The 26709-nt window shown below is 46.0% G+C and overlaps 1 protein-coding gene across 5 annotated transcripts; it reads right to left on the bottom strand.

The window, feature by feature from the left end:
- Positions 1–564: 564 nt before the first annotated feature.
- Positions 565–26709, bottom strand: ZBTB1 (zinc finger and BTB domain containing 1). 5 transcript variants are annotated; one of them, XM_084836981.1, is made up of 4 exons: positions 26591–26709; positions 18405–18496; positions 14100–14236; positions 565–4054 (listed from the first exon to the last, which is right to left on the bottom strand). In XM_084836981.1, the coding sequence occupies exon 4, from the start codon at positions 4032–4034 to the stop codon at positions 1911–1913; it is 2124 nt and encodes a 707-aa protein (XP_084693107.1). In that variant the 5' UTR covers positions 4035–4054; positions 14100–14236; positions 18405–18496; positions 26591–26709; the 3' UTR covers positions 565–1910. The 5 variants fall into 5 exon arrangements, with proteins under 5 accessions (XP_084693107.1, XP_084693079.1, XP_084693088.1 ...); XM_084836953.1 differs by lacking the exon at positions 18405–18496 and having other exon boundaries at positions 14100–14293; XM_084836962.1 differs by lacking the exon at positions 18405–18496.

Below are 26709 nucleotides of genomic sequence, written 5' to 3'. Positions count from 1 at the left end.
AGCCTAGGCATCAAACCTGGGAGAGTTCAGCTCCTTTTACCCACACAGCCCTTTTGCTTTTTAAATCAGATACCACCATGCTTTTTCAGTTGACTGAGACCACGTTTAAAGAGGTGGGCCCAGTACTGGGACTTCTAGTTTAGTCAATACTCACCTTCAACAACTGTGTGGGAGACCAGCACAGGCTGACATTGGATGAGTGTAGTGCATAAAATGTTAAATGCATAAAATAGACTCATTTTGAAGATCTCATCTTATAGGTAATATACATTGCTTATATTTGCTATAGCTCTTTTAACAGTGGAAAGTGCTTCATAAACCTTATTTTATTTAGCCAAATGACAAAGTTCTTAATATTCTGCACGTATGACTGATGATGAGAACTGAGGCTGACAGATGGCAGAGCTGGGCCTTGAACCCAAACTCGCAGGTCCAAGTTGAACCCTCTATTTTCTGAACCACAACAATAAAAAAACGAAGTAAAAGGCAATATCCCCCCTCAGCCTAGGAGAAAGAGAACATTACAAATCAAAACAAATGAAAAAAAAATCCAGAGAAAGTTTAAAAATGCAATTTTATGCACACTTACTTGGGGACAAGTCACATTTAAATTAGTAGGACAAGGATGTACCAATAGCTAAACCTTAAGACAGACAGTTCAACCTTTTAGAATGGGGAAAAAACTGCACAAGAGCTGGTGTTGTGTAGTGGTTAGAGTGCCGAACTGTGGCTAGGGAGACCCGAGTTCTAGTCCCCATTCAGCCATGAAGCTCACTGGGTACCTTTGGGCCAGTCACTGTCTCTCAGCCTAACTGACCTCACAGGGTTGTTGTGAGGATAAAATGGAGAGGAGGAGGAAGATCATGTATGCTGCCTGGCACTCCTTGGAGGAAAGGTGGGATATTAATTAAAAAGCCAGGAAACCACCAAACAATCAGTGGTTGGGGCCAGGGAAAGGGGATGTGGCTGCTTGGAGAACCTCAGGGGGCTGGATTGGGACCAGATTTGGCTCCCGGGCCTGAAGTTCTCCACCCCTGCAGTGGGACTTACTTCTAAGTAAACATATCAGGCTGCATATCCCATTAAAATATATAGGATATGTGTTTAAGTGTGTGCCAAAGTTCCTTTGATTTCAAAGTAACTTAAGTTCTCCACCCTTCTTTAGATTATTCTGCAAAAGTCTTATGGTGTGCTTGTGTTGCAACAGCACAAATTTTCTGTTGCAACATGTCTTATGATTGGGTTACTAATATGTAAAATTACACTAGAAAGAGAAATATGCAAAAAGGCTCTGCAGCAGGGAATTCCCCTAGACATGCAGTCCACATTTCATCCCAAGATGCATTACAGAAATAACTAAATTCACCCACCGTGCTGTAGCGTGCAAGATTCAAACAGCAGCAAGTTGTCAGTGATGCCCTATACTTCTATGTTGGACTGTAGCCAATGGTTATTTCCTGGCATTAGCCTTTCCTGTATATATTAAACCCTATGCAATCTAAATTTTCACATAAAAGAAAAAAACCACACACATGGAAATATTAATGCAGACATCCTGTATTGATGGAACTGAGAAGCTGTTTAATAAAAGCAGGTGATTGGAATAATACTACAGTGTGCTTTCAAAATCTATAGAGTTTAAAAGAATGATTTGATTCATCTACTTAAGAAAGCAGGAAGAAAAAATTAGAAACTGACATGAAGCAAGAGTAAAAATGCAATAATTAAACATTTGGTGCTTTTCAATGGCATGTACTTTAAGACCGTAAATGAAGACACCCATGATTTAAAGGCTCCTTAAAAAAGCCCCAAACACTTTAAAACAGGCCATTCTTTTATGCACTATTGTTTGCCTTGCTTTGGTGTTCCATTTGCTTTTGCTTGAGTTCTTATCAATAAGTGTAACGTGCTCATGTTCTTTTTAAATGTTTGGCATTATAGTGAGATCTCATATCTTTCCTCAGATTAAATTTGGCACCACAAACACCACATGTATACAGGTGAACATCCATGTGCTGCTCAAGTTGTTCGTTATTTGGGAAAATCTGAAAACAGACCTGACATATCGTCTCTCCGGCTGATAGGTGGGATATCATGTGCCGGACATGATCGTGTTTTCGGAAGTTTCCTTGGTCACAAATGGAGCAGACATACCTAGCCATGCCTTTGTGCATGTCGTTGTGCAGGCGCAGCTGACGTTCTCTTAGGAACTGCTTCCCACACGTCTGACAAACAAACTGTTTTTCCTTGGTGTGTACAGTATAGTGTTCCCGTAAGTGACAGCGCTGATAAAACCCTTTCCCACAAAGATTGCAGAAATGCTTGCGTCGATGATCCCTTTCATTCTCTTCCATAATGGCATTCTTGAACAGATCTTGCTCCAGGCAACTGGACATGTGTTCAACCACTAAATTTTCTGTTTCAAAACGCAGGCCACAGTTAGGGCACCGGAAAGGGCAAGTTGAATCCCTGTAGAGTTGTTTTTTTGGAAGACTGTTCATCTGAAAATGGCTATCCCCAAACTCATCTAGCACCTCTACATACATCATCTCTTGGTTTTCTGATTGTTCCTCAGGGCTCTCTTCCAAGTCAATTTTCTCCGTATTCCTTAAACCATTGGTGGTCAGGTCTTGGGGCTCTCCGCAGGTCTGAGCGTGATCCTGCAACTGCCGCCCTTTGACCAATATTTGGCCACATTTCCCACATGCGCATATATTTTCTATGTGCTTGGATAAATAATGAGAAGACAAATCTTCTTCTGTGATTGTCAGCCCACACAGTTCACAGCACGCATTTTCCGTAACTTCCTCGACGGCACTGACTTTGTTGTTAAGGACTCTGGCACTTCTAAAATACTTTCTAGCCCCTGCATCGATAGGGATGTGGGGTTTTAAGAGAGCTTTTCTCACACTTCTGTTTTCATTAACCTCTTCCTCAATGTAGTACCTATAAACTGGCTCGTCGTCATCTAGTTCATCATTGTCGGTGGAATCATTGCCGTCTGTCACCTTAATAATGTTAAACTCCTTCATGTCATCGACAGGGTTGTCATCTGGCTCCACCTTGACAAGAATCCTTTTCCTCTCAGAGGCTCGACTTCGTTCTTCACCCAACGGCTCCGACGAGACAGTGCTGCCTTTTCCGCTTGTTACATTCGATGCTGGGGATGAAGACCTATCTGTAGTATGGCTTGCATCTCCTTTGCATTTGTCCAACTGGGAAGATGGCATTTTAGGAGCAGAGTCTCTCTCGCTGCTGTCTTTTCTTTCAGTCCCATAATACCTGGCATTCTGATACGAATGCCTATTAGTGCACGACATGATGTGTTCGTCTAACAGCCGTTCACAGCTGAAACTGAAGCCGCAGCCGTCGCAGGTAAAGCTTCTTCCAAAGCGTCGCGAACTGGATATTCGCTCTTTGGTGCTTGAAAGCTTGGGCACCGTGCTCCTTTTGCAGCTTTCCAGGGGTTGTTCAGAAAAACTGCTTAGCTGCAAAGTTTCGTCGTCAACCTCTCTGCTCTGGGATGTGCTCACAGTTGAAGTTGGCGGCTCTACACCCCACCTGTTTGCTTCGCTCCCGTTTCTAGCCAGCGTGTCTTCGTACATCCGCACACCAAACACCATTTTGCTATTTTGGGTGGTGGAAGCGGAAGAGGAGCACGGTAAACCAGAGGAGTTTGTATCTTGTATGTCTTCTAGACATTCCGGCACGTTATAGAGCTGCAGGGAGTTCATGGCCACTTTAAACTGCTCGAAGTTGGCTGGGGCTGTCATGATTTTCCCTAAATACATAAACTGTAAAATGAGATCAAAGCACTCAGCTGTGATCTTCATGTTGCTGAGGTTCAGCTGTGCTGTGCTGTGTTGTTGGCTCATGAAAAACATCCTAAAATACGAGCTGCAGGCAGCCAGGACTGCTTTGTGTGCCTGGAAGTAGATATCGTCAATTGCAATGCAGCAATCGCAGAGAAATCCCCACTCTCTTTGGTTGTTGAGCTGCTGAAGGACATAGTTGCTGTGGCTGGTCCTTGCCATCTTGTGCTTGAATCAGAGCTCTGTGTAAATGGAAGGGGGAAAAAACCAAGACAGCTATCAGCTTTGTTTTGAGAACTGAAATAACCAGGGCCCTGCCACATGACCATAACCAGTTACCACACTTGCCAAGGGCAAATGCAACAGATGGTAGGGACTAAAACAGGGTGGGCAACTTCTGGGGAGCTGCTGCAGCAATAAATTCAGCAGTAGGGGCCGGGGGGGGGGGGCACTGGAAGCTGCATGTGGCCTGCCTGTTGCCCACCCCTGGACTAAAGCAGGGGAGTAGAACCTCAGGCCTGGGTCCCAATCCAGCCCTTTGAGCTTCCCCACATGGCCACACACCTTTCCCCTGATCCCACTCCCCTTTCCCCCAACCACTAATAGTTTGCTGGTTTCCTGTTTTTTTGTGCATTTCCCCCCATTCTAAAAGGTTGAAACGCCTCTCTTAAGGCTTAGTTACTGGCAGGAAGAACTTAAAACATGCTGGTATTTTGGGCCCCATCCCTTTTGCCTCCAGCCCTGCCCACCAATGGAATGTGGCCCCACAGAGCGTCTCTGAAATGGAATTTGGCCCTTGAGCTGAAAGAGCTTCTGCACCCCTGTACTAAAGAATTAAGGGCACAATCCTGAGGGGATAGTCGGCCGCCTCAGAACTCAGAGGCCAACTATCCGATGCAGGGTGGACAGAGTGGGGAGGGGATCTTCTGCTCTGCACTCCAGCCACCCTGCATTTGCAGCTAGACAGCCAATTTCAGCTGTCTAACCAGGGTGCCTTGGAGCGGCTGGGGGAGGGGGAGGCCAGACGGTGCATAGGAAGTGTCAAAGCGGTGCTTCCGTGGTCCCCTCACCACCCCCAGGAACACCCCCTTTTCGGCCCCTCCACACTGGTCTTCCGAGCGCGGAGCTGGGGCTGACATGCAGCTCCTATGAGGCAGCGGGGGAAGGGGTGGGGAGTTGGATTTCTGGGAACCGAAAAATCCTATGGCCGTTGAGACACTGTATAGCAGCCTGAGGATTGTGCCCTAAGGCTATGACCCTCGGATGCTTACGCGGAAGTCAATTTCTCTGAAATCAGTGTGACGTAGAGCCTGGCTACACATGATACTCAGAAAAGTAGCTACTCATTTTTGAGCTCTGCCTGTTGAGAATTTCCCGGGAGACTGGCAGGCAAAGCTGGATGAAATTTCAAGCAAATGCACAGAGAAGCAGGAGTGTATATTCAAGCCTCAGAGATCTTGGAGAGAAGCCAGAGCCGCTGGCAGCCTTTCTTCCTTCATTGTTTCTCTCGGCTTAGCAGCTAACCTTCCCTAGGAGTTCAGAGAGGGAAATGCCAGGGGAAATTAGCCAATAAGCAGAAAAGAGATAACAAAAGAAGGAGAAAGGTGGCCAGCAGCTCCTGCTTTTTCTGGATGTTTACCTACAATCTCTTTGAATTTTCTCTGCCCATCTCCAGGGAGTATTGCAAAATCTCAACTGACAAAGTTTGACTACATGTATCAGTGTAATGCGCTTACTTCCAAGAACTTGTTCAGAATTAGAGTAGCAGGGTTTAATGAGCTGGAGTGAAGCAGGCAAAAGCTTATGCTAACTATGGAAGTCAGAAGACCAAGCAAGCTCCTAGTTATTTATCTGGCCTGGCTAATCCAGAGGCCTCATACTTCCTACCAATCTCAGAGGCTAATACTGCACTATCCCTATTCTCTTCTGTGTCTCTTCCGTGTCCCCATCAGGGCCTGAGGAACACACAGTCTCCGCTTAGTGTGCACTAGTGTGTGCTTGTGCAAGTTGTGCTTCCGTGTGCATGTGCGTTCCATTTCTGTACAACTCCTACAGCAATGGAATCACTTCCAGAGGTACTTCAAGCAGCAAAGCCATAATGAAATGCTTGCGCCAATACAGCTCTGGGCAGGCATGCTCACCTACTTGAAATCCACCATATTACAGGGATTTGTAGCCATCCTGTTCTTCTTGCTAAGCAGGCTGCATTTTGGTTTTAATTACCCCACAGCTGGGAATATCATTACCGCTCCCCTGTCATGTGACAAACAAGCAAGCACTAAGTTTTCAGTTGGGGGGCGGGGTGTTATAAAGGGAGAAAGTGTGTGTGTGTGTGTGTGTGTGTGTATGTATGTGTGTGTGTGTGTGTATATATATATATATATATGTGTGTGTGTGTGTGTGTGTGTGTGTAACTTTCCATAATGGGAGATCTCCAAATTGCAGTACAGCTAGAGCATTATATTGTAATGTATGTAAGATGAGGGTTTGAATTCAGCTCTGCGTATGACAGGAATACCACATATGTGCCATTTGCAGTGCACACAATACAATTCAGCCCCTGTGAAATGCTTAGGGGTCGTCCACTGACTGTCATTTCGGGCCTCATAGAATCATAGGGTTCAAAGGGGCCTACAAGACCATCACGTCCAACCCCCTGCTCAATGCAGGAAGCCTGATTCCCAGGCGGTCTCCCATCCAAGTACTAACCAGGGCTGACCCTGCTTAGCTTCCAAGATCAGACGAGATCAGGTGCATCCAGCTGTCTGCATGTCTATCATACACACCCCACAAGTGCAATGGGGAAAGAGACAGAATTGTGTTGCCAATGAGGCTTCACTTGCAAACGCCAACAAGACTGTGCTTCTGGTACCTCTCATTTTAGAAATTAAACACTTATCATCTCTAGGGATTTTGGACATTGCGTTGGAGCCAGATTTACACTAGATCAGCTGTGCTGGCAGAACTGGACTTCCCTGCCCCCTCCTTCCATCCCCTGAAAATGCTACACAGAGAGTCAGAAACGTTCTTGTAGACTAAGATACAAAATGATGAAAACCAAGCTGATGCCTGCCATTCCATATCAATGCTCGCCATGTAGATGTCGTAGGGGGAATAGATACTTGCCTTTCCCATGGAGGCTTCCCATACTCCCAGTTGTCCACTATGGTGCTGAATTAGGGATGAAGGAAGCCACCACCCAGCTGAGACCCTACCGTGTACCTAGCAATCCTGCCTTGTCCTTACAGTATCACTAACATACTTTGTCCATGCTTGAGACTGTGGTGAAAATGAATCTATGTCTTATTAGGATTATTAAATGAATTTTGCCTGTTTGGTCTTGCAGAAACGACTTAAAAATGTAATGTCCACATTAGGATATGTAGAAACAGTTTGGCATAACCAGCATGAGCTGAAAACAGCTAAGATCTGCTTTCCAGTGTCTCATGAAAAATTACAGATTCATTCCCTATTGGAGCGAGGCAGCTCTCTACATTCAGGCTTAACAAATGGAGTTCTGCCTGCCTTCCTTTCTTCCCCATTGCTTGGAATCCCATCTAGATTTTAGACTGGTATTGGGCCAGTTCACATGCTACAGCAGCAAATCATGGGTTTAATCCCTAAACAACCCAGAGTGTCTGGGTTCAGACATCAAGCTAACAAACTATGAATGGGGCATTGATAGGTTGTTAATGCAAACTGGAAAGAGTTCACACGTTGTGAACATCCCCAGAAATCATGGGTCAATTAACCAAGGTCATTGTTTTCCGTCAGCACTATGGCCGGCCAACTTGCCAGCCTGAAGCCACTGTAACTGACAGGACGACTTCTGATTCCATCACAGGAAATGGGAGATATGCCTTGCTTCAATCCAGAAAGCATTTGCCAACTTAACAAAGTTTGACATGGTTCTATGTAATGGTGGCAAAATTCGTGGTTAGGTTAACTGGGTTGTTTAACTCATGATTAACCCATAGTTAACTGATTCCTTCCAGTCAAAGTGGAAAAAATCAATGAATATGAAACTATTAGCCTTAGGTTTCTCTGCTACTGTTATCTTAACCTTAGGTTATGTCAGAGCAAAAATGGGCATTTCTCAGTCAATTCAGGATATTGAACTTCAAAATCATTTAAGTCTGGCAGCTTTATACCCTGCTTTTAGGGGTAACAGAGGGGAATTTGCACCTGCTAATTATCTGTCTAATTTGACCATTCCTAAATTGAGAAAAGCATTTATGTTAGCTTAGTTTAATGTTTTACAATCTGTGCTTCTGGAAGGTAGATTCAAAAAGATCCGTTGTAGAGAACAGTTATGTCCCTGTGAAGTGGAAGAAGTAGAACCAGTGGGACATGTCCTACTTTACTGCCACCTTTATCGAGAACGCCAATCTTCTCTTATAACCCCAATTATACAAAAAATTCCCGGTAGAGCTGATGAATTTTATTTAGAGTATCTCTTGTTTGACTGGAATTCTCAGGTCACATTAAATTTGCTAGATTTCGCATAGCGGCCATCATCTGTCAGAGACAGGTGACAAATCAACATTGTTGAATGTTTTATAGTTGTTCTTTTTCTTGTTTTCTTTTATTTGAATTTGTACAGTCCTATTTTTAATCTTTGCTTTCTAATTGTAATTTATTGTTTTAACTACTTTGATATGCTGCTTATTTACCGTAATAAACTATACTTCTACTTCCACAGTGTCCAGATTCAGACATAATGTAGCAACCCCCAATTGGCTTGATTGGAGGTTGGATATTCAAGAAGGCTGCAAATGCAGCTGGCAGGCGCCACAACAAATCTTGGGTTAATTAACCCACAAATTACCACTGTTAGGTGCAAACAGGCTCTTTGTCTTTCTTTAGCAACCTTTTTTCTTGCTGATTTAGATCACTCCACCCTGTTGATGAGGAATGAGAGGTTCAGGCCAGGTCATGTGGTAGAAGGCAAATCCTTCAGGTAACCCTTTAGTGTTCTCACAGGCCCACCGAGGGCTTTAGATCAAGTTTCCCATTGAAATTTTTTCATATATTTCCTGAAAAATGGTGGAAATCAAGTTTGTCTTCTCTTTTTCTTTCCAGTGTTGCTCCTTTCAGCTTCAGTCTGTCTTGGCCCAGCCTTGCCCTCACAAAAAACAAAGTAGGAAACAAAAACAAAATGCCTATGACTGCAGGTCAAAGCAAGGCTTGATAGTTACTGGGCAGAAAAACTCCTATAGATTTTTAAATCAATTTTTGGGGATTTTTTAAGGCACATTTTTTATCCACCCTGTTATATTGTCTTCCTGTCTTAACTAACCCCCTGCCTTGCATGGCTCAACTCCACCACCACATATGCCCAGACCAACAGCCCTATCCAGCCTGTGTCTTTGCACATGTGACTTTAATCAGAGAAACTGAAAACCGAGATCTTTCAACTGAAATCAATGCCTATGTTTGATAGGAAACATCACTTTTTATGCCAGCAAATTTGGAAAACACAAGAATGGCCAAAATATTGGAAAAAATCAACTTATATCCCCATACCAAAAGAGGGAAACACTAAAGAATGTTCAAACTATCCAACAGTGGCACTTATTTCACATGCCAGTAAGGTAATGCTCAAGATCTTTCAAGGTAGACTCCAGCAATTCATGGAACGAGAATTGCCAGATGTACAAGCTGGATTTAGAAAAAGCAGAGGAACCAGAGACCAAATTGCCAATATCTGCTGGATAATGAAGAAAAACATCTATTTCTGTTTTATTGACTATTCTAAAGCCTTTGACTGTGTGGATCATAACAAACTGTGGCAAGTTCTTGGTGGTTGGGGATACCAAGTCATTTTGTCCGCCTCCTGAGGAATCTGTGTAACGACCAAGTAGCGACGGTAAGAACAGACCACGGAACAACGGACTGGTTTAAGATTGGGAAAGGAGTACGGCAGGGTTGTATACCCTCACCCTTCTATTCAACCTGTATGCAGAACACATGCGATGTGCTGGGCTTGATGAATCCAAGGTTGGGGTTAAAATTGCTGGATGAAACATTAATAATCTCAGATATGCAGATGATACCACTTTGATGGCTGAAAGCAAGGAGGAGCTGAGGAACGGTGAAAGAAGAAAGTGCAAAAGCTGGGCTGCAGTTAAACCTCGAAAAAACCAAGATTATGGCAACCAGCTTGATTGATAACTGGCAAATCGAGGGAGAAAACGTGGAGGCAGTGACAGACTTTGTCTTTCTAGGCGCAAAGATTACTGCAGATGCTGACTGCAGTCAGGAAATCAGAAGACGTTTACTTCTTGGGAGGAAAGCAATGACAAATCGCGATAAAATAGTGAAGAGCAGAGACATCACACTGACAACAAAGGTCTGCATAGTTAAAGCAATGATATTCCCCGTAGTAACCTATGGCTGCAAGAGCTGGACCATACGGAAGGCTGAGCGAAGGAAGATAGATGCTTTTGAACTGTGGTGTTGGAGGAAAATTCTGAGAGTGGCTTGGGCTGCAAGAAGATCAAACCAGTCCATACTCCAGGAAATAAAGCCAGACTGCTCACTTGAGGGAATGATATTAAAGGCAAAACTGACGTACTTTGGACACATAATGAGAAGACAGGATATTCTGGAGAAGATGCTGATGCTAGGGAAAGTGGAAGGCAAAAGGAAGAGGGGCTGACCAAGGGCAAGATAGATGGATGATATTCTGGAGGTGATGGACTTGACCTTGGGGGAGCTGGAGGTGGCGAGGGCCGACAGGAAGCTCTGGCATGGGCTGGTCCATGAAGTCACAAAGAGTTGGAAGTGACTGAACCGGTGTAGATTTAGCATGTTTATGATGAGATTTAATTGGACCTATGTTATTTTTTAAGTTAGAGAGAAATGAACTAATTTTTTATAATGTTGTTAAAAAAATTTAAACATTAAAATTTAAAAATCCAATTTAAATTTTAAAAAGCAATTTTTTTAAAAAATCATAGTTTTATTCACCCTGCTCATCAGAAACTCTCCTCTGAATTTTCCCACTAATTGAGCAGAGATGACTTTTTAAATTGAGGCATCCTGTATACGGAGTATCCTCCCCAGAGAATCTAGCCTGGCAGCAACTTTGCTGTCTTTTCAGTGCCAGAGGAAGATTGCTCTGGGCTTCCAGAAAGTTTTGTAGCTGGTTTTAGCTGTTGTTTTATTGTTCTGTTGGGTTTATTTTTTGGCTGGGGAATGCTGGGAGTTGTCAGACCATTCTCTGTCTAAACATGCGTAAGATTGCACCCTAAGATAGCCTTCCCCAACCTGGTATCCTCTAAATGTTTTGGACTTCAACTCCCATCAGCCCCAGCAACAATGGCCAATTGTCAGGAATGCTGGGAGTTATAGTCCAAAACATCTGGAGGGCATCAAGTTGGGGACAGCTGCTCTAAGATGACCTGAACCATTTTAGACAGTTGTCAAAGCCCTGTTTGGCACTTTCCATTTTTTACCCAAATAGACCCAAATAGGGTGGAAGAGACGTGAGGTATAGAATCATAGAATAGTAGGGTTGGAAGGGGCCTACAAGGCCATCGAGTCCAACCCCCTGCTCAATGCAGGAATCCAAGTCAGAGCATCCCTGACAAATGGCTGTCCAGCCTCGTCTTGAAGGCCTCCAGTGTGGGAGAGCCCACCACCTCCCGAGGTAATTGGTTCCATTGTCGTATTGCTCTTACAGTCAGGACATTTTTCCTGATGTTCAGCCGGAATCTGGCTTCCTGTAACTTGAGCCCATTATTCCGTGTCCTGCAGTCTGGGATGATCAAGAAGAGCTGCTGGCCTTCCTCTCTGTGACAACCTTTCAAGTACTTGAAGAGTGCTATCATATCTCCCCTCAGTCTTCTCTTCTCAAGGCTAAACAGGCCCAGTTCTTTCAGTCTCTCCTCATAGGGCTTTGTTTCCAGTCCCTTGATCATCTTTGTTGCCCTCCTCTGAACCGTCTCCAGTCTGTCTGCATCCTTCTACAAAGCTATCTTGCTACGAGTGAATAACAATTTTTGTGTGTGCATATAAATATTTATCTCACTCATGATTAGGAGAATGGACAACTTTACTTCCCATGCCATGGTCTCTAGCCTCTTTACTAAGGAAACCGTTAGCCAAATTTATTTATTTGTTATTACAGAACTCTCACATTTCCTCAACTCAGACTCTGCCAAACAAGCATGCAAAGAGCTCCTTATTTAGAGGTTGCACCATGTGCCTGCAGCTCCACCGGTACCATGACATGATGTCTTCATAGTCTCCAAAATGTCAAAAGTGGACATGGCTGCCGCAAACATGCTGATTTCTAACAGTGAAAGTGGACTGGCCTGTTGCAAAACCAGGCGTTGGACAGAGCTTTATATGAGACCTGACAAATAGATCCACAGATGCATTGAGAGCCTGAAACAAGGGGACAAATACCCAGCACTCATCCAGTTTACAAAGGTTTCCTCCCTAGATTCAGGGAGATGATTCTTGCTAGCCACAGGCAATTAGGCAAGGGGTTCTTTACAGGCCCGCTTATATGTCAGTAGTAACCCAGCATAAGCAACAACTTGCCACTACCCTGGACAGCAACGAATACAGCATTCAGCTGTCCATGTTCAATTTATACATAAGATGAGCTTTTTTGCAAAGCTAACTTGCTACTAGTGAATAACAGTTTTTGTTGCACAAATAAGTATTTATCCCACCCATATCCCAGTCTTCCTCCAAAGTGGCCTTCCCTAACGTGGTGTTCTCCAGATGCATTGGACTACAGCATGGCTGGCTGGGGGGATGCTGGGAGTTGTAGTCGAACACATCCGGAGGGCACCGGGTTGGGGAAGGCTGCTCCAAAGAGTTCAAGGAGGCTTACACAAGGGTTATCCTGTTTTATTCTCACAAGAACCCAGCAAAACAGGCTAGGCAGAGACAGTCACTTGCTTAAGACCACTTAAGAGCTTGATGGCTGAGTGGGGACTTGGGTTTCCACAGCCAAAATCAGCTCTAACAGCTCTCCAGGCTACATACATATATTCTTCTTCCCCTACATCCATTCATCTCCAGCCTGAGTTAGGAAATCCTAAGTTTTAATAGTTCAGAGCCGTATCCCCAACAAGATGTACAAAAATTCCCCCAACAACTCCGTACTTTGAGAACCACAGCCAACATTTTAAAAATCATATTTTTATCCTGGCCTGGCTTTAAGGTGCTTAGGACTGCATACTCAGGGAAAGGGTTGTATCTCTTTAACTTCACAACAACTCTGTAAGGTAGGTTAGTCTAAGCAAGAATAGCTGGCCCAAGGACACCTAGGAAGCTTTGTGGCTGGGTGGGGATTTGAACCTGTGGACCACACCCAAGACTCTTATCTTCTACACCACACTGCACTTCAACGATGCACTGTCTAGACTCCCCTAGGTCTAAGAATCCCAATAATTCTTAGCATTTATACAGTGCTTTAGTTTAGAGTGTTTAAAGCACTACATATGTGTTATCTTTACAACAATGCTGTAAGGTGGTGCTGTTATCCCTGTATTAAGGGATGGTGTGTGCTGAGGCTGAGAGAGAGACTGGCTTCACTAAGGCCGTGTAGTGAGTTCATAGCAGAGGACAGAGTTAAATCACAGATTTCCTGATTTGTAGCTCAACCTTTTAAGGCCAAAACAGACTTGAAAGAACCATGGGCAGATTTTCAGACAATTTAAAAGCAGCCACCAGGGAATCAGGCGGAGGGGGGAAAACTGAACTAAATCAGGAGAATGACTATGGGTGTGTGTCTGTTTCACTTTCCCTCGGTAGCGTTTGCCCATTCTAAATTGTTCCTCCAAAGCTGCTATTGGCCCTCCAGTGGGCGAAAAACATATATTCCTGTATTGCGTCTGTCTTTTTACCCCAGCAGGGCTAATAGTGGTGGGGGCAGGGCGGGGGGATTTTGATCAGGAAAACATCACAGGAGAAAAGGGTTAAACACTCTCCCCTCAGTGCCACGGCCCAACTCCAATTCCACTCCCTTCCTGTGGATGCCTTTACTTTTTAATAAACATGGGAAATCTAATCATGGATCGCTGGCATCCTGTCCTTTTTGGCCCATAGCCACGCTGCTACAGCAGCTCAGCATCTAACCATAACTACCCACCTGCAGCAGGATTCTTCAGGCATCAACCTACATCAACACAACCCTCCTAAGAGGGCAAGCACACAGCTCTAGAGTGTGCCATAAGGGGAGAGGGGACAACATGCACCACACCAGAGAGGTGCCAGCATGATCCAAGATATTGTTCAGCAAAACAGTCCAAGCAAGCCACATACCCAGTTCCTGCAGCTTTCTAAACTTTATCATCCTCGCAGGTCTGTTCTGCGACAGTTCCAGTCTGTCAACATCCTTCTGATCGCAAGTTGGGCAGAGCTGCGGTATTCCTCCTTCCCAAACCTCGAGCACGAGGCTTCTGTTAATGCAAAAATTAGAATCCGTGGCAAGGAGAAGCGACTTTCATGTTGGAATTCTGCAAAAGACAGAGAGCTCTAAAGCCAAAGAAGAGTCTCAGCCTCTCCTGTTTTCCCTTCCGCAGCGGTTGCCTGAGCAGCACCAGCAGCTTCAGTTCACATGCCGCTCATGACATCACCGGCTATATTAGTTTGCAACAGTTCAGCGGAGCAGCAACAGAGCAGCAACGGATGAAGGCACCACCGTAACACTCTCTCTCACACACACACACCCCAAATGCAGTGAGAAAGTATCGAGGGGAAATGAATTGTCTCTCTGAGAAACTTGTCTCGGAGACATCAGTGATCTTTATGCAAGTTATTTATCAACAATGCCGTCTTATGCTCGCTTCCTGCTTCTGTAGTTATCTTCCACGCCCGCCCGCCTGCCTTTCCACCCACTTATGCAAGAAGCTGCTCAGGAGACCATTTTTTTAAAAAATGGACTTCTGCCATGGCATTTGCACAATTCCCTAAGCGTTACAGCTCCAGTTGGCCTAGTGTGCTAAGACAGCCCTGGAAAAGGTTTCCCAGGCTTGCATTACCCCAAAGACTAAAAAATATTGGCTAGAGGCCAACTGACATAGTGCTCAGGGGAAATTAAGTCAAGAGTAATTCTGTGGAAAAAAGACATTGAATCTCGGCAGTGAAGGAGGACAGGATATTGGAGGGGGAAGGGGGGGTCAGTTGCTTCAATGCAATGCAGTTATTTCCCAGATATCAGATAGCTAAGCCCCACCTGTTTCTGGATTAAAATTGGAGGCACACTTCATTCTTGCAGCCAAGAAAGCCCAGGGAGAGAGGACAAGTGATGGAAAGTAGTGGCAATGAGGAGGAGGGCCTAGGCCATCTTGCCCAGCCCACTCCCTAAACCTGGAACCAGCATTGCTTTTATGAGTGTGAAAGAGTTAGAGAATATCGGCCCTTGAAGGGGCCAAACCTCTATGTTTCTGTGCAAGTCCCTGTTCTGCATATACCTCCTCTGACGGAAGAAAATTCTGGGGCATCTTTATATCCAGAGTAACTGAATGATCAGATAAGAAGAGCCATGCTGGATCAGACCAAGGGTCCATCTAGTCCAGCATTCTGTTCACACAGTGGACAACCAGCTGCCTACAAGAAACCCACAAGCAGGACATCAGTGCAAAAGCACCCTCCCATCCATGTTCCCCAGCAACTGGTGTACACAGGCATACTGCCTCTGATACTGGATGTAGCATACTACCATCAGGATGAGTACCACCAATGGCCCCACTGGAGGCTAATGAGGAGGAGGTGTGGCCAGAGCAGTGATTCATGCATAGAAGCAACAGGAAGCTTTTCCGATGGGTGGGCAATTCTGGTGTGTTATGATATCAGAAGTGGGTGAACACTCCAACCTCAGCTGATACAGAGGGATGGCACAATTACAAGTCCTCAGAGGAGGTTGACTGGATGCCAGTGGGCAGAAGCACTGCCAGAACAGTGAACCATACAGAGATGCACCTGGCAGCCTCCTCTATAACATTAGGCTCACAGAAGACCTAACATTCAGAGAAACTTCAAAACAGTAAAAGCTGTTTGACCATAGAACAGACTGCTTCCCTTTTGCTGAAGGTATTTAAGCAGAAGCTGACCAAACATCTGGCATGGATGCAGTAGTTGCAAGATTCCTGCAATGAGCAGGGTGTCGGACTAGATGAACTCATAGATCCCTTCCAATTCGAAAATTCAATGGTTCTTAATGAAATCATTTCTCATGGAATGTCAGCTGTTCTCCTGTGTCATGTTAACAAAGTAGGGCCTTCTATACCCTTTCCCATGGTGCTTTTGGGGCAGTTCCCTCTATTTGTGTGAGAGTTTACCCTTCAAGGCAACCTAAAAAGAATTTTAAATAAAAAATAAAGGAAATACAGGAGCAGCCCCAGCCACCTACAGTGTAATGTCTGATGTGGCCATAGATATGCACACAATATGCATGAACTGTGGATGCTGTACAGTCACACTGCATGTAATACATTTGCCCGCTTCTGGAACAAGTTATTTCTTTGTCTGTGTGTCCCACCATTCCACACAAATGGTGTGCATGGCACAGTGCAGCTGCCTTTCTGTGGATATGGAAGGGCATTGTTTCCTCTTCATTGTGAGATAACTTACGATTTAATAAACAAAACAATTTTAGCTCATTGATGGTTGAAGGAAAGGCCACCGTTTAATTTTCTCTATCAATTTTTGGGTTATCCACGTACAGATAATATAATCAATAATGAGATTGGGGATTAATTATTGGCGGTTTTAATTCAGTTCTCATGAGTAATTTTTATTGATTGATTTGACTTAATTTATACTTCTACCTTTCTACCAAAATAACAGCTCTCCAGGCAGCTAGCAGTAATAAAACCAAGATTAAAATAAACTTAGTTAAAACAATAATAAAAACAAACAAATAAAAACACAATCATAAACGAAATAAAAGCAGCACCCAACCCGACAGAACCCCCTTCTGCAACAGACCAGCACACATGTCAAAGGCCTGCTTGAATTTTTAAGTCTTTGCCTGTTGGCAGAAGGACAGCAGGGAGGGAACCAAACTAGCCTACCTTGGCAGGGAGTTCCAGAGCCTGGGAGCAGCCACCGAGAAGGCCCCAATAGTTGCCAAGAAGGCAACTATTATATCGTTTAGGAGGCTAGTGAAATGCACTAAATGGAAGATCATAAGATGTGGTATTGGCCCCTAGTTTAGATGGTTTTAAAAGGGGGATTAGACAAATTCATAGAGGCCAGGTCAATCATTAGCTATTAGCAACGATGGCCAAATGCAGCCTACATGTTTAGGAGCAGTAGGACACAATGCCAGTTTGGGGTGTGGGGGACACAAGTTGTGGATCACTTGAAAGCTTGATCTCTATTTTGTGTAATTTTGATCCTACTAAAGTTATTGCCAGATTGTGGGAGTTTTCTTATGGGACGACATGGCTGCCTTCACTTCTGGCATACCAAGAATTAACTCTCCCAATAATGAGGTGACAGGAAATGCTGGATGAAAAATCGACCACAAGGGGATACAGATATTATTACCCTGTCAGAGGGTGGTTACATATCTGCACATGGAGTGTGTCAATACTGTCTTTGTTGTCAGATCCCATTCCTGTACAGTTGAAGGTAGGGAAAAGAAGGTGATCTGTATATTCCACAAGAGCCCAGGTCCTGCCATACCACTAGGCAGAGTGAGGCAGCCACCTCATGCAGCAGCTGCTAAATCAGATGTGGCAGAGAAGAAAGCAGATCTCTAGATGTTTTGGACTTCAACTCCCAGCATTCCTGACCATCGACAATGCTGTTAGGGGCTTATTTATTTATTAAATTTCTTAACTCTGGGCGATGTACAACAGTACAATTTAAAACAGTAAGATTACACATTAAACATTATTTAAAAATACCGTAACCCACCCCAGATGCCTGCCTGAATAACCAAGTTTTCAGTGCCTGGCGGAAGCTCATTAAAGAGGGGGAATGGCAGAGTTCCCTAGGGAGGAAGTTCCACAGAGTGGGGGCCACCACAGAGAAGGCCCTCTCCATCGTCCTCACCAGCCTAGCTGTCCTGGCTGATGGGACAGAGAGAAGGCCATCTGAGGCTGATCTTGTTAAGCGGCCTGCCTGGTGTTGCTGGAGGTGCTCCTTGAGATAGGATGGGCTGGAACCGCATAGGGTTTTAAAGGTCAAAACCAACACCTTGAATTTGGCCCGGAAAACAACTGGTAACCAGTGCAACTCCTTCAGCACCAGAGTGATGTGATCATGCCGGTGGCTGCCTTTAATCAGGCAAGCCGCTGCATTCTGTACCAGCTGCAGCTTCCGAACTGTCTTCAAGGGTAACCCCACATAGAGCACATTACAGTAGTCTAGACGAGAGGAGACCAGGGCATGTACTACCAATGGGAGCAGATGGTCGGGAAGGAAGGGGCGAAGCCGCCGTATCAGATGGAGTTGGTACATCACTGTCCGGCTCACGGCTGACACCTGAGCCTCCATGGACAGCTGGGAGTCTAAAATGACCCCCAGGCTGCAGACCTGGTCTTTCAAGGGTAGCCATACCCCATTCAACACCAAGTCAACATCCCCCAGCCTCCTCTTGTCTCCCACCAAAAGTACCTCGGTCTTGTCAGGGTTCAGCTTCAGCTGATTCCTCCCCATCCAGCCACTCACTGTCTCCAGACATTTGGACAGGGATTCTGCAGCCAACCCTGGTGAAGATTTGAACAAGAGGTAGAGCTGCGTGTCATCCGCATATTGATGACACTGCACCCCAAACCTCCTGATGATAGCCCCCAGCTGAAGTCCAAAAAACTCTGGAGATCAACCCTCTGTCTACCACTGTGGAAGTAAACCAATGTTTTATTTATTATTACATTGTTATCCCACCCCTTTTTTTCCTCTTGCAAGGCAGCCAAGGCGGCTTACATGGTCTTCCACCTATCCATTTTATCCTCACAACACTGTGAGGTATGTCAGGTTGACAGTCAGTGAGTGGCCCAAAGTCACCCAGTGAACTTCATGACCGAGCGGGGACTAGAAACCGAATCTCCTGAGTCCCAGTCCAACACTCTAACCACTACACCACACTTGCAGCACTGAAGTAAGGTTCAGTTACTTCATGCTGAGAACCAGTGTGATGTAGTGGTTGGAGTATTGGACTGGGATTCAGGAGACATCCGGGTTCTAGTCCCCACTCAGCTATGAAATTCACTGGGTGACTTTGGTCCAGTTACTGACTCTCAGCCCAACCAACCTCACAGGGTTGTTGTGAGGATGAAAAGGAGAAGAGGAGGATCATGTAAGCTGCCTTGGGTTCCTTGCACGAGGAAAAAAGCTGGGATATACATTTATTTATTTAGTTATTACATTTCTATACTCGATGGTCTTATAGGCCTCTTCCAACCCTACTATTCTATGATTAATAGCCGAAGCTCTCTTGGGTGGTTCACAACAATTAATGTAATAATAAAATAAATTGCTAGTCCAGTCGACTTCTCAGTATGGGCCAGGCACCATCGTGTTCTTCACCGCAGGCAACAAAATGTTTTGGACTGGCCCTGCAAGTGCAAGTTGCCTAGTTGCTCAAATCAGTGAGCAACTCTGACCCGGAAGCTTTAATACAGGGTCAGGAATGATCATCCGACTTGGTCTGGCCTATTAATGTAAGGAGGATCTCCTTCTGGTATAGCTAGGTTCCCTCCTTTGGTACAACTTGGGAGGTAAAGCAGAGGGCAGGTCCTTGCCTGACACTCTTCAGGGCATTGCTCTGGTACTGAGGCCTTGACACCACTGGACAGGATGATACCGACAACCACACTAACCCAGGATCAAAGAACAGAACCTCAACATACTTTAGTATGCATTAGGCAATTAACTAATGCCTAATGAGAGAGAGCGCCAGTGTGGTATAGTGGTGAGAGTGTTGGACTGGGAGCTAGGAGATCTGGGTTCTAGTCCCCACTCGGCCATGGAAGCTCACTGGGTGACTTTGGGCCAGTCACAGACTCTCAGCCCAACCCACCTCACAGGCTTGTTGTTGTGAGGCTAAAATGGAGAAGAGGATTATGTATGCCACCTTGGGTTCCTCAAAGAGGAAAAAAGGTGGGATATAAATGTAATAAATAAATAAATAAATAAATAAATAAATAACTACTGCCGCTTGTGGAGAGCTAGCTTATATTATGTACCGGGGGGGGGGGGAGACTTGGGGCACTCCAGATATTTTGGCCTACGACTCCTATCATCCCTCACCATTGGCTCTGCTGGAGTGGGCTGATGGGAGGTATAGGCCAAAACATTTGGAAGGACACAAGTTGCCCAACCCTGCTCTATACAGTTAAATGGGTTTGATATAGAGGCTTAGAAGATTTGTCACCAATATAAAAAACATTTAGAGAAGAAATTTGCATTCTATACAGAACCTTGAACAATTCATCTGAGAGGTGGACATTGCTCCTGTTGTTATTCATTTTTTATTAGTGTGGTTCAAACGAACTTCTTGAAAAAGATTATTTGAAACAGGAGAGTACCAGAAACCTGTTGGCCTCCTTGAAACTCCCAGCATTCCCCAGCTAGCATGCTGGAAGTTATAGGACTTTTTTCTGTCTAAACATGCATAGGACTGCACTCTTACTGAATCACTCGTTCTTAATTACAATTTGTAATTTTGTATGTTTATATCACTGGATTATTATAAAATGATATATTCCATAATTTAGGGGTGTATGTATACAATTACATTCCCACTGATACTTTCAGATTCTTGTGGTTTTTCCATTCACTGTACTTCTATGATTCTCTAAATCAACCTTCCCCAACCTGGTGCTCAGCCCTCCAATAGAATGATGGCTGGAAATGATAGGAATTGCAGTCCAACACATCTGGAGGGCACCAGGTTGGGAAAGGCTGCTCTATATAGAATGGACGGAGAATGGATGTTGCATGCAACCACACAAGGATAACCTTGATGAAGGAGATTCTCTGGGTTGTATCCAATGTTAGTTCTACTTGGAGTAGACCCATTTAAATGAATGGGACTTAAGTTAGACTAACATTGGCTACAACCCACTGCAGGGAAGCACACTAATAGATAATGCCTCTGAACAAAATATCACCTGCAAATCCACCAATGGTTTATACATCATACAATGAAAACACTCCCAAGTTGTTGCAAACAGTGTGCTGGAAAATCCACTACAGATCTTTCAGAAACTACAAGTAAAAAAAAAATCGAACCACCCGTTACTAGATATTTAAATTCAAACAACCACAGACTGTCAAGGCTCAGCAATTTTTCTCACAGACACAACTACTCAATCAGGAGAGAACAAAAGCAAGACAAAAATCACTGGGTACATAGGCGAAAGACTCTTGAGCTTCTGGCCACAACTTGGAAGGGAAACATGTACATAAAACAAATTAGATCCAATAAAAAGGGTTCCGGGTAGGTAGGTGATGGCTGAGACCCTGGAGAGTTGCCAGCCAGTTGATAATGCTGGCCTAGGTGGGCCGTAAGAGGCTGCGCAAAACCTGATGGTGCACCTCTCCCAGCATGATGGTAATCGTCTAAGGGAAGCTTGAAGGGTGGCAACAAGGCCTTCTTGGTGGCAACCTCCCAATTACAGCATGAACTCCCCAGCGAGGCCCACCTGGCACCAATATTGTTATCTTTTCGGCACCATGTTACGACCTTCTTCTATTTGTAGGCATTTGGCAGCATATGATAGGTCATGGGATATTGTTTGGATATATAGATATGTGTGTGTGCGCGTGTGTCTGCTCTGTTTATATGTTTGTAACTAAACTGTTTTTATATTATGCATATACTGTATTTTTAAGGTTTTGAATCTTTGTAAGCCACCCAGAGAACTTTGGGTGTTGGGCAGTAGAGAATTTATAAATGAAATGAATAGCAGGTCAGACTATTTAACCTTGTATCCCAGTATTACCTACTCTGACTGGCAGCATCTCTTTCCTGCCTGTACCTTAAGGTCATCCACAAAAACCATTCTTCAAGTGCCCCTTCATTCTGAGGCTTGGCCAGCGTCTAGAGAAATCCTATGCATATTAAGACAGAAAAAATGCATTGCTGGCTGGGGCATACTGGGAGTTGTAGGATTTTTTCTGTCTAAACATGCATAGGATTGTGGCTCTAAGTAATTTATTGAAAAGACTCAGAAAATAAATTAATCTAGGCATTTTGCAATTTAAAACATGACAATAATGATACAAATAAAACCCCAATAAAAGGCAATCAAACATATAAAACTAATAAGCGTACCAACATGACATAACATATAGTATCAGGCATAAGAGGTAAAAACCACATTGCAGGGACTAAAAGAATAAGGATTCCGGGTAGGTAGGTAGGTAGAATGCTAAAAATAATAAAAAATGTAAACCTACTTGGAGGGAGCAATCCTATGGCTGCTAGACAGCAGCTAGACAGCCCTAGGATATCTGGTTTTCCAGGAACCGACCTCAGAGCCCACACTCTGAGGTCGGTTCCCGGAGAACCAACTTCCCCCCACTTCCACGCTGCCTCAGAGGCAGCACGGAACAGCGCCATCCTCCGTGCTCACAAGAGGAGCATGAAGCAGCCAAAAATGGTCGTTCTGGGAGGTGTTCCGGGGTGGAGAGGGCGGAAATGCCTGTACAACACATCTAATGTGTTGTACAGCAGCCTCCCCGCTCCCCCGCTCAGCCCTCCCCTGCAAAAATGCAGGGCAGGAGAAGTGCAGAGGGAACAATCCCCTCCATGCTTCTCCTCCCCTGCCATGGATAGGTGACCGCCTCCGGGTTTGGAGGCGGCTGCCTATCTGAATAGGATTGTGCCCTAAGGGTGCAAGCCTAGGCATATTTACACAGAAAAAAGTACTACGACTCCCAGCATGCCATAGCCAGCATGGCTAGCTGGGGCATGCTGGGAGTTGCAGGACTGTTTTCTGCCTGAACAAGCACAGAATTGTGCCATAAATAAATAAATACAATTTCCAGCACCACTACTTGGTTCTGCTACTTTGCTGGAGGTGCCAGGGATCGAACCTACAGCCGTCAGCATGCAGACCACACGCTGTGCCACTGAGCTGATACTAGGTCAGACTTTGTATCTACTTATTGTTGACTCTGGCAGTAGCTTCCCAGAGTCTCAGGCAGAGGTCTTTCCTATCTGTTTACCTGGAGATGTTAGGGATTGAACCTGGGGCCTGCTGCAGGTACAGTAAGGGCTCTCCACTCAGCTGTGGTTCCTCCCTGTCATTGGTCAGTGTAAAGCAGCTTCACGTGTGCTTCTACATGACCCACTGATCAGGATGCCCCACACCAAGCAAAGCGATCCAGACAGAGAAAAGAAACGTTTCCTCCCCGGAGAGAGAAATGGCAGAATGGCCTCATCAGGCTCGTTACAACAGAATGATGTGCTTCCAGCGGATCCAAAGCAGGCAAGGCTGGAGCGATACATCATCTATAACAGAGAAGCAGACTTTCAAGTGGGCGGCTTCCTTGGGGCAATGGGAATGTATTTTTCATGCCATACTACAGTGCCTCAGTATACATTTTGGGAGTTAGCAGGCCAGAGGCATGTGAGCTTTAACAGAGACAGAAAATCCAGGGAAGGATGGCCCACCTTTTATTTAACCCAAATAAGGAATAAGAAGCTGCCTTATACGAGGTTACGGAGCAATCCTATGGCCCCTAGACAGCAGCTGGGGGGCATAGGATTTTTCAGACTCCTGGATCCGAGGTTGGAGACAACGCTCAGACCTCAGAGCCAGGAATCCGCACTCCCCGCCCCCTCGCAGTGAGAACCACACTGGCTGTCACTCCAAGGTCGCAAAGGTGACCTCAGAGAGGGGGTAAAGGGGGCGTGCCAGTGAGTGGAAAGGGGAGGGGACTGGGGAAGCTGGGAGGGAAGGAAGCCTCCCCTCCTTCTGCTCCAATGCGCCCCAGCTAGATGGGTGAAAAAGCCTATCCAGCCAAAATGCAGAGCGGTAAGTGAAGATCGCCTCCGCTTCTCCTCCCATTCTGCATTGGATGCCTGAAAGCCTCTGAGTTGGGAGCCTTATGAGCATCGGCATAGGATTGTGCCCTTAGACTATTAGTCTATTTAGGCCAATATTATCTTCTGGGTGTCAGCAACTCCCAGACAGAGGACTTCTCCATCACCTGCTACCTGATCTTTTTAAGTGGAGATGCCATGGACTGAGTGAATCTGCATCGGTTCTACCACCATATATACGAGCATGCCTGCAAGGAGGACTACCCTTTCCAGGATGCCCATACCACACGCAGGAACTTTCACAGGTCCCACTGGAGCTGCTCTCCCACCACTGGCATGCATGTGCAAAAGTCAGAACTGTAGCTTTAACTGAACTTGCGACAAGTTTTTTAAAATGCTTGATGGCCATGCAGAAAGGTGGATTTAAAATCACATTTCAATCTTCTGAAATTTTTGTGAACAGCCCAGAGAGCTTCGGCTATTGGGCAGTATACCAATGACATGGTATACAATGCTGTGGACATCATATACCTCGACTTCAGCAAAGCTTTCGACAAAGTGCCCCATGATATCCTGATGAGCAAACTAGCTCAAAGTGGGCTAGATGAAACAACGATCCGGTGGATCCACAGTTGGCTACAGAATCGGACTCAAAGAGTGCTTATCAATGGGACCTTCTCAAACTGGGGAGAGGTAACGAGTGGGGTACCGCAGGGCTCAGTCCTGGGCCCAGTGCTCTTCAACATTTGTATTAATGACTTGGAGGAGGAGGTGCAGGAAACGCTGATCAAATCTGCAGATGACACAAAATTGGGCAGGATAGCTAATAACTTGGAAGACAGAAACAAAATTCAAAGTTATCTTGATAGACTGGAGCGCTGGGCAGAAAACAACAGAATGACATTGAATAGGGATAAATGCCAAATTCTGGACCTAGGAAAAAGAAACCAAATGCACAGTTACAAGATGGGGGATACGTGGCTCAACAACACTACAAGCGAGAAGGATCTTAGAATTGTTGTCGATCACAAGCTGAAGATGAGCCAACCATGTGATGTGGCTGCAAAAAAGGCCAATGCTCTTTTGGGCTGCATTAATAGAAGCATAGCTTCCAAATCCCGGGAAGTACTAGTTCCCCTCTACACAGCACTGGTTAGGCCTCATCTGGAGTACTGTGTCCAGTTCTGGGCACCTCACTTTAAGAAGGATGCAGACAAGCTGGAGAGGGTTCAGAGGAGGGCAACAAAGATGATCAGGGGACTGGAAACAAAGCCCTATGAGGAGGGACTGAAAGAACTGGGCATGTTTAGCCTTGAGAAGAGAAGACTGAGGGGAGATAGGATAGCGCTCTTCAAGTCCTTGAAAGGTTGTCACAGAGAGGAAGGCCAAGATCTCTTCTTGATCATCCCAGAGTGCAGGACACGGAATCACGGGCTCAAGTTACAGGAAACCAGATTCCAGCTGAACATCAGGAAAAACGTCCTGACTGTTAGAGCAACAGGACAATGGAACCAATTACCTATGGAGGTGGTGGGCTCTCTCACGCTGGAGGCCTGTGTAACATTTCACTTGCTTTAAAATTTGGCAAGCCAGACTTGCTGTGTTTGAGGGCCTTCCAGCTTAATCTGTGAGGGGGGGCCTGGGCCCTCCCCCCCAAAGTCCTACCCTAACGGTGCTACTGGTGAGGTTATATCCGCAAACCACCCGATAGGTTGGGCAACATGTGGTGTAGCCAGGTCGGGCAGTGTCTTTTCCCACCCTGAGTACCTAATAAAGCTGTTGTTTTAAGGCAAGTAACATTTAGAGGAAAAAGCCTGGCCTGGGAACAGTAAGAATGTGCATTAACTGATGCAGAGAAGGTCCTGGATGGCGATTACAGCAATTACTGGAGAGCCTGTGTGGTGTACTGGTTAAAGGGTTAGACTGGGACTGGGGAGACCTGGGTTCAACTCCTCATGTGGCCCTGAAGCTCACTGGGTGACTTAGGGCCAGTCAATGACTCTCAGCCTGACCTACCTCACAGGGTTGTTGTGAGGATAAAATGGAGAGGCGAACCAAGTAAGCCGGCCTGGCTTCCTTGCAAGAGCAAAAAGGCGGGGTAGCAATGTAATAATAAAAAAGCAAATGAGTTTTGGCCTGAAGAGTACATTTGGTCCTAAGCTACCCATAGACGCGGGCGGTGGCAGCACTCCAATAAATGCACCGCACAGATCTCACTCGTCACTCGCCACTCCCGATCCCCAGACACAACTTTTGCCAGCGCTCCGCGCGCAGGAAGGGGCCCTTGTGCCACCGGGGGCGCCCTGCCGCCAGGCTCTGCTCCCTTCTCCTTCCTTCCCTCTCCGGCAAGCAAGCTGATGGCGGCGCAGGGCGCAAGCCACATGGCTGCAGCGAAGGCAGGGGAAGGAAGCAGCGGCAGCCCTGGATCACAGCTAGGAGTGGCCTCCCCTGGGAAGCCCCACCACCAAAGCGCCGCCTTCCCCTCCGGTGCGCACGGACGGCGGGGCGAGAACGGGGGAAGCTCTCCGGCTGCGCCCAAGCCCTCCAAGCGCGGGCGCCAGGCAGGGGTGTGAGCCCAGCCACTTCTTTCCTGCAGCCGAGGGAGGAGCTGCCGCGATCGGGCTCCGGCCCGTCTGCCATCCTGGCCGGAGAGCTCCCCACCGTCCCTTTCGCTCGGCGTCCCCAAGGCCGGAGGCCTGGCCATCTCCGCAGCGCCCAGCTCCCCGGTGCCGCGCGGCAGGGACTCTCGCTGGCCTGGGCCTGCCTAGCCTGGAGAAGCATCGCGCTGGCGGGCCCCGCCACTTACCCGAGGCCGGGCCGTGCGGGGAGATCCAGAGGAGTCCGCGCCCGGGCTGGAGGGGTCCCCAGCCGCGCTCCCCGCGCGGCCGCCTCCTTCTGCTGCAGCAACAAAGGACTTCCGCCCCC

Source organism: Heloderma suspectum, chromosome 1 (genome assembly GCF_057233095.1).
Source record: "Heloderma suspectum isolate Gila_16-S chromosome 1, 16-S_ref, whole genome shotgun sequence".
In the NCBI taxonomy this organism is placed as follows: Eukaryota; Metazoa; Chordata; class Lepidosauria; order Squamata; family Helodermatidae; genus Heloderma; species Heloderma suspectum.
The sequence above is the reverse complement of the archived record's forward strand: the minus strand, read 5'-3'. Positions and strand labels throughout refer to the sequence as shown.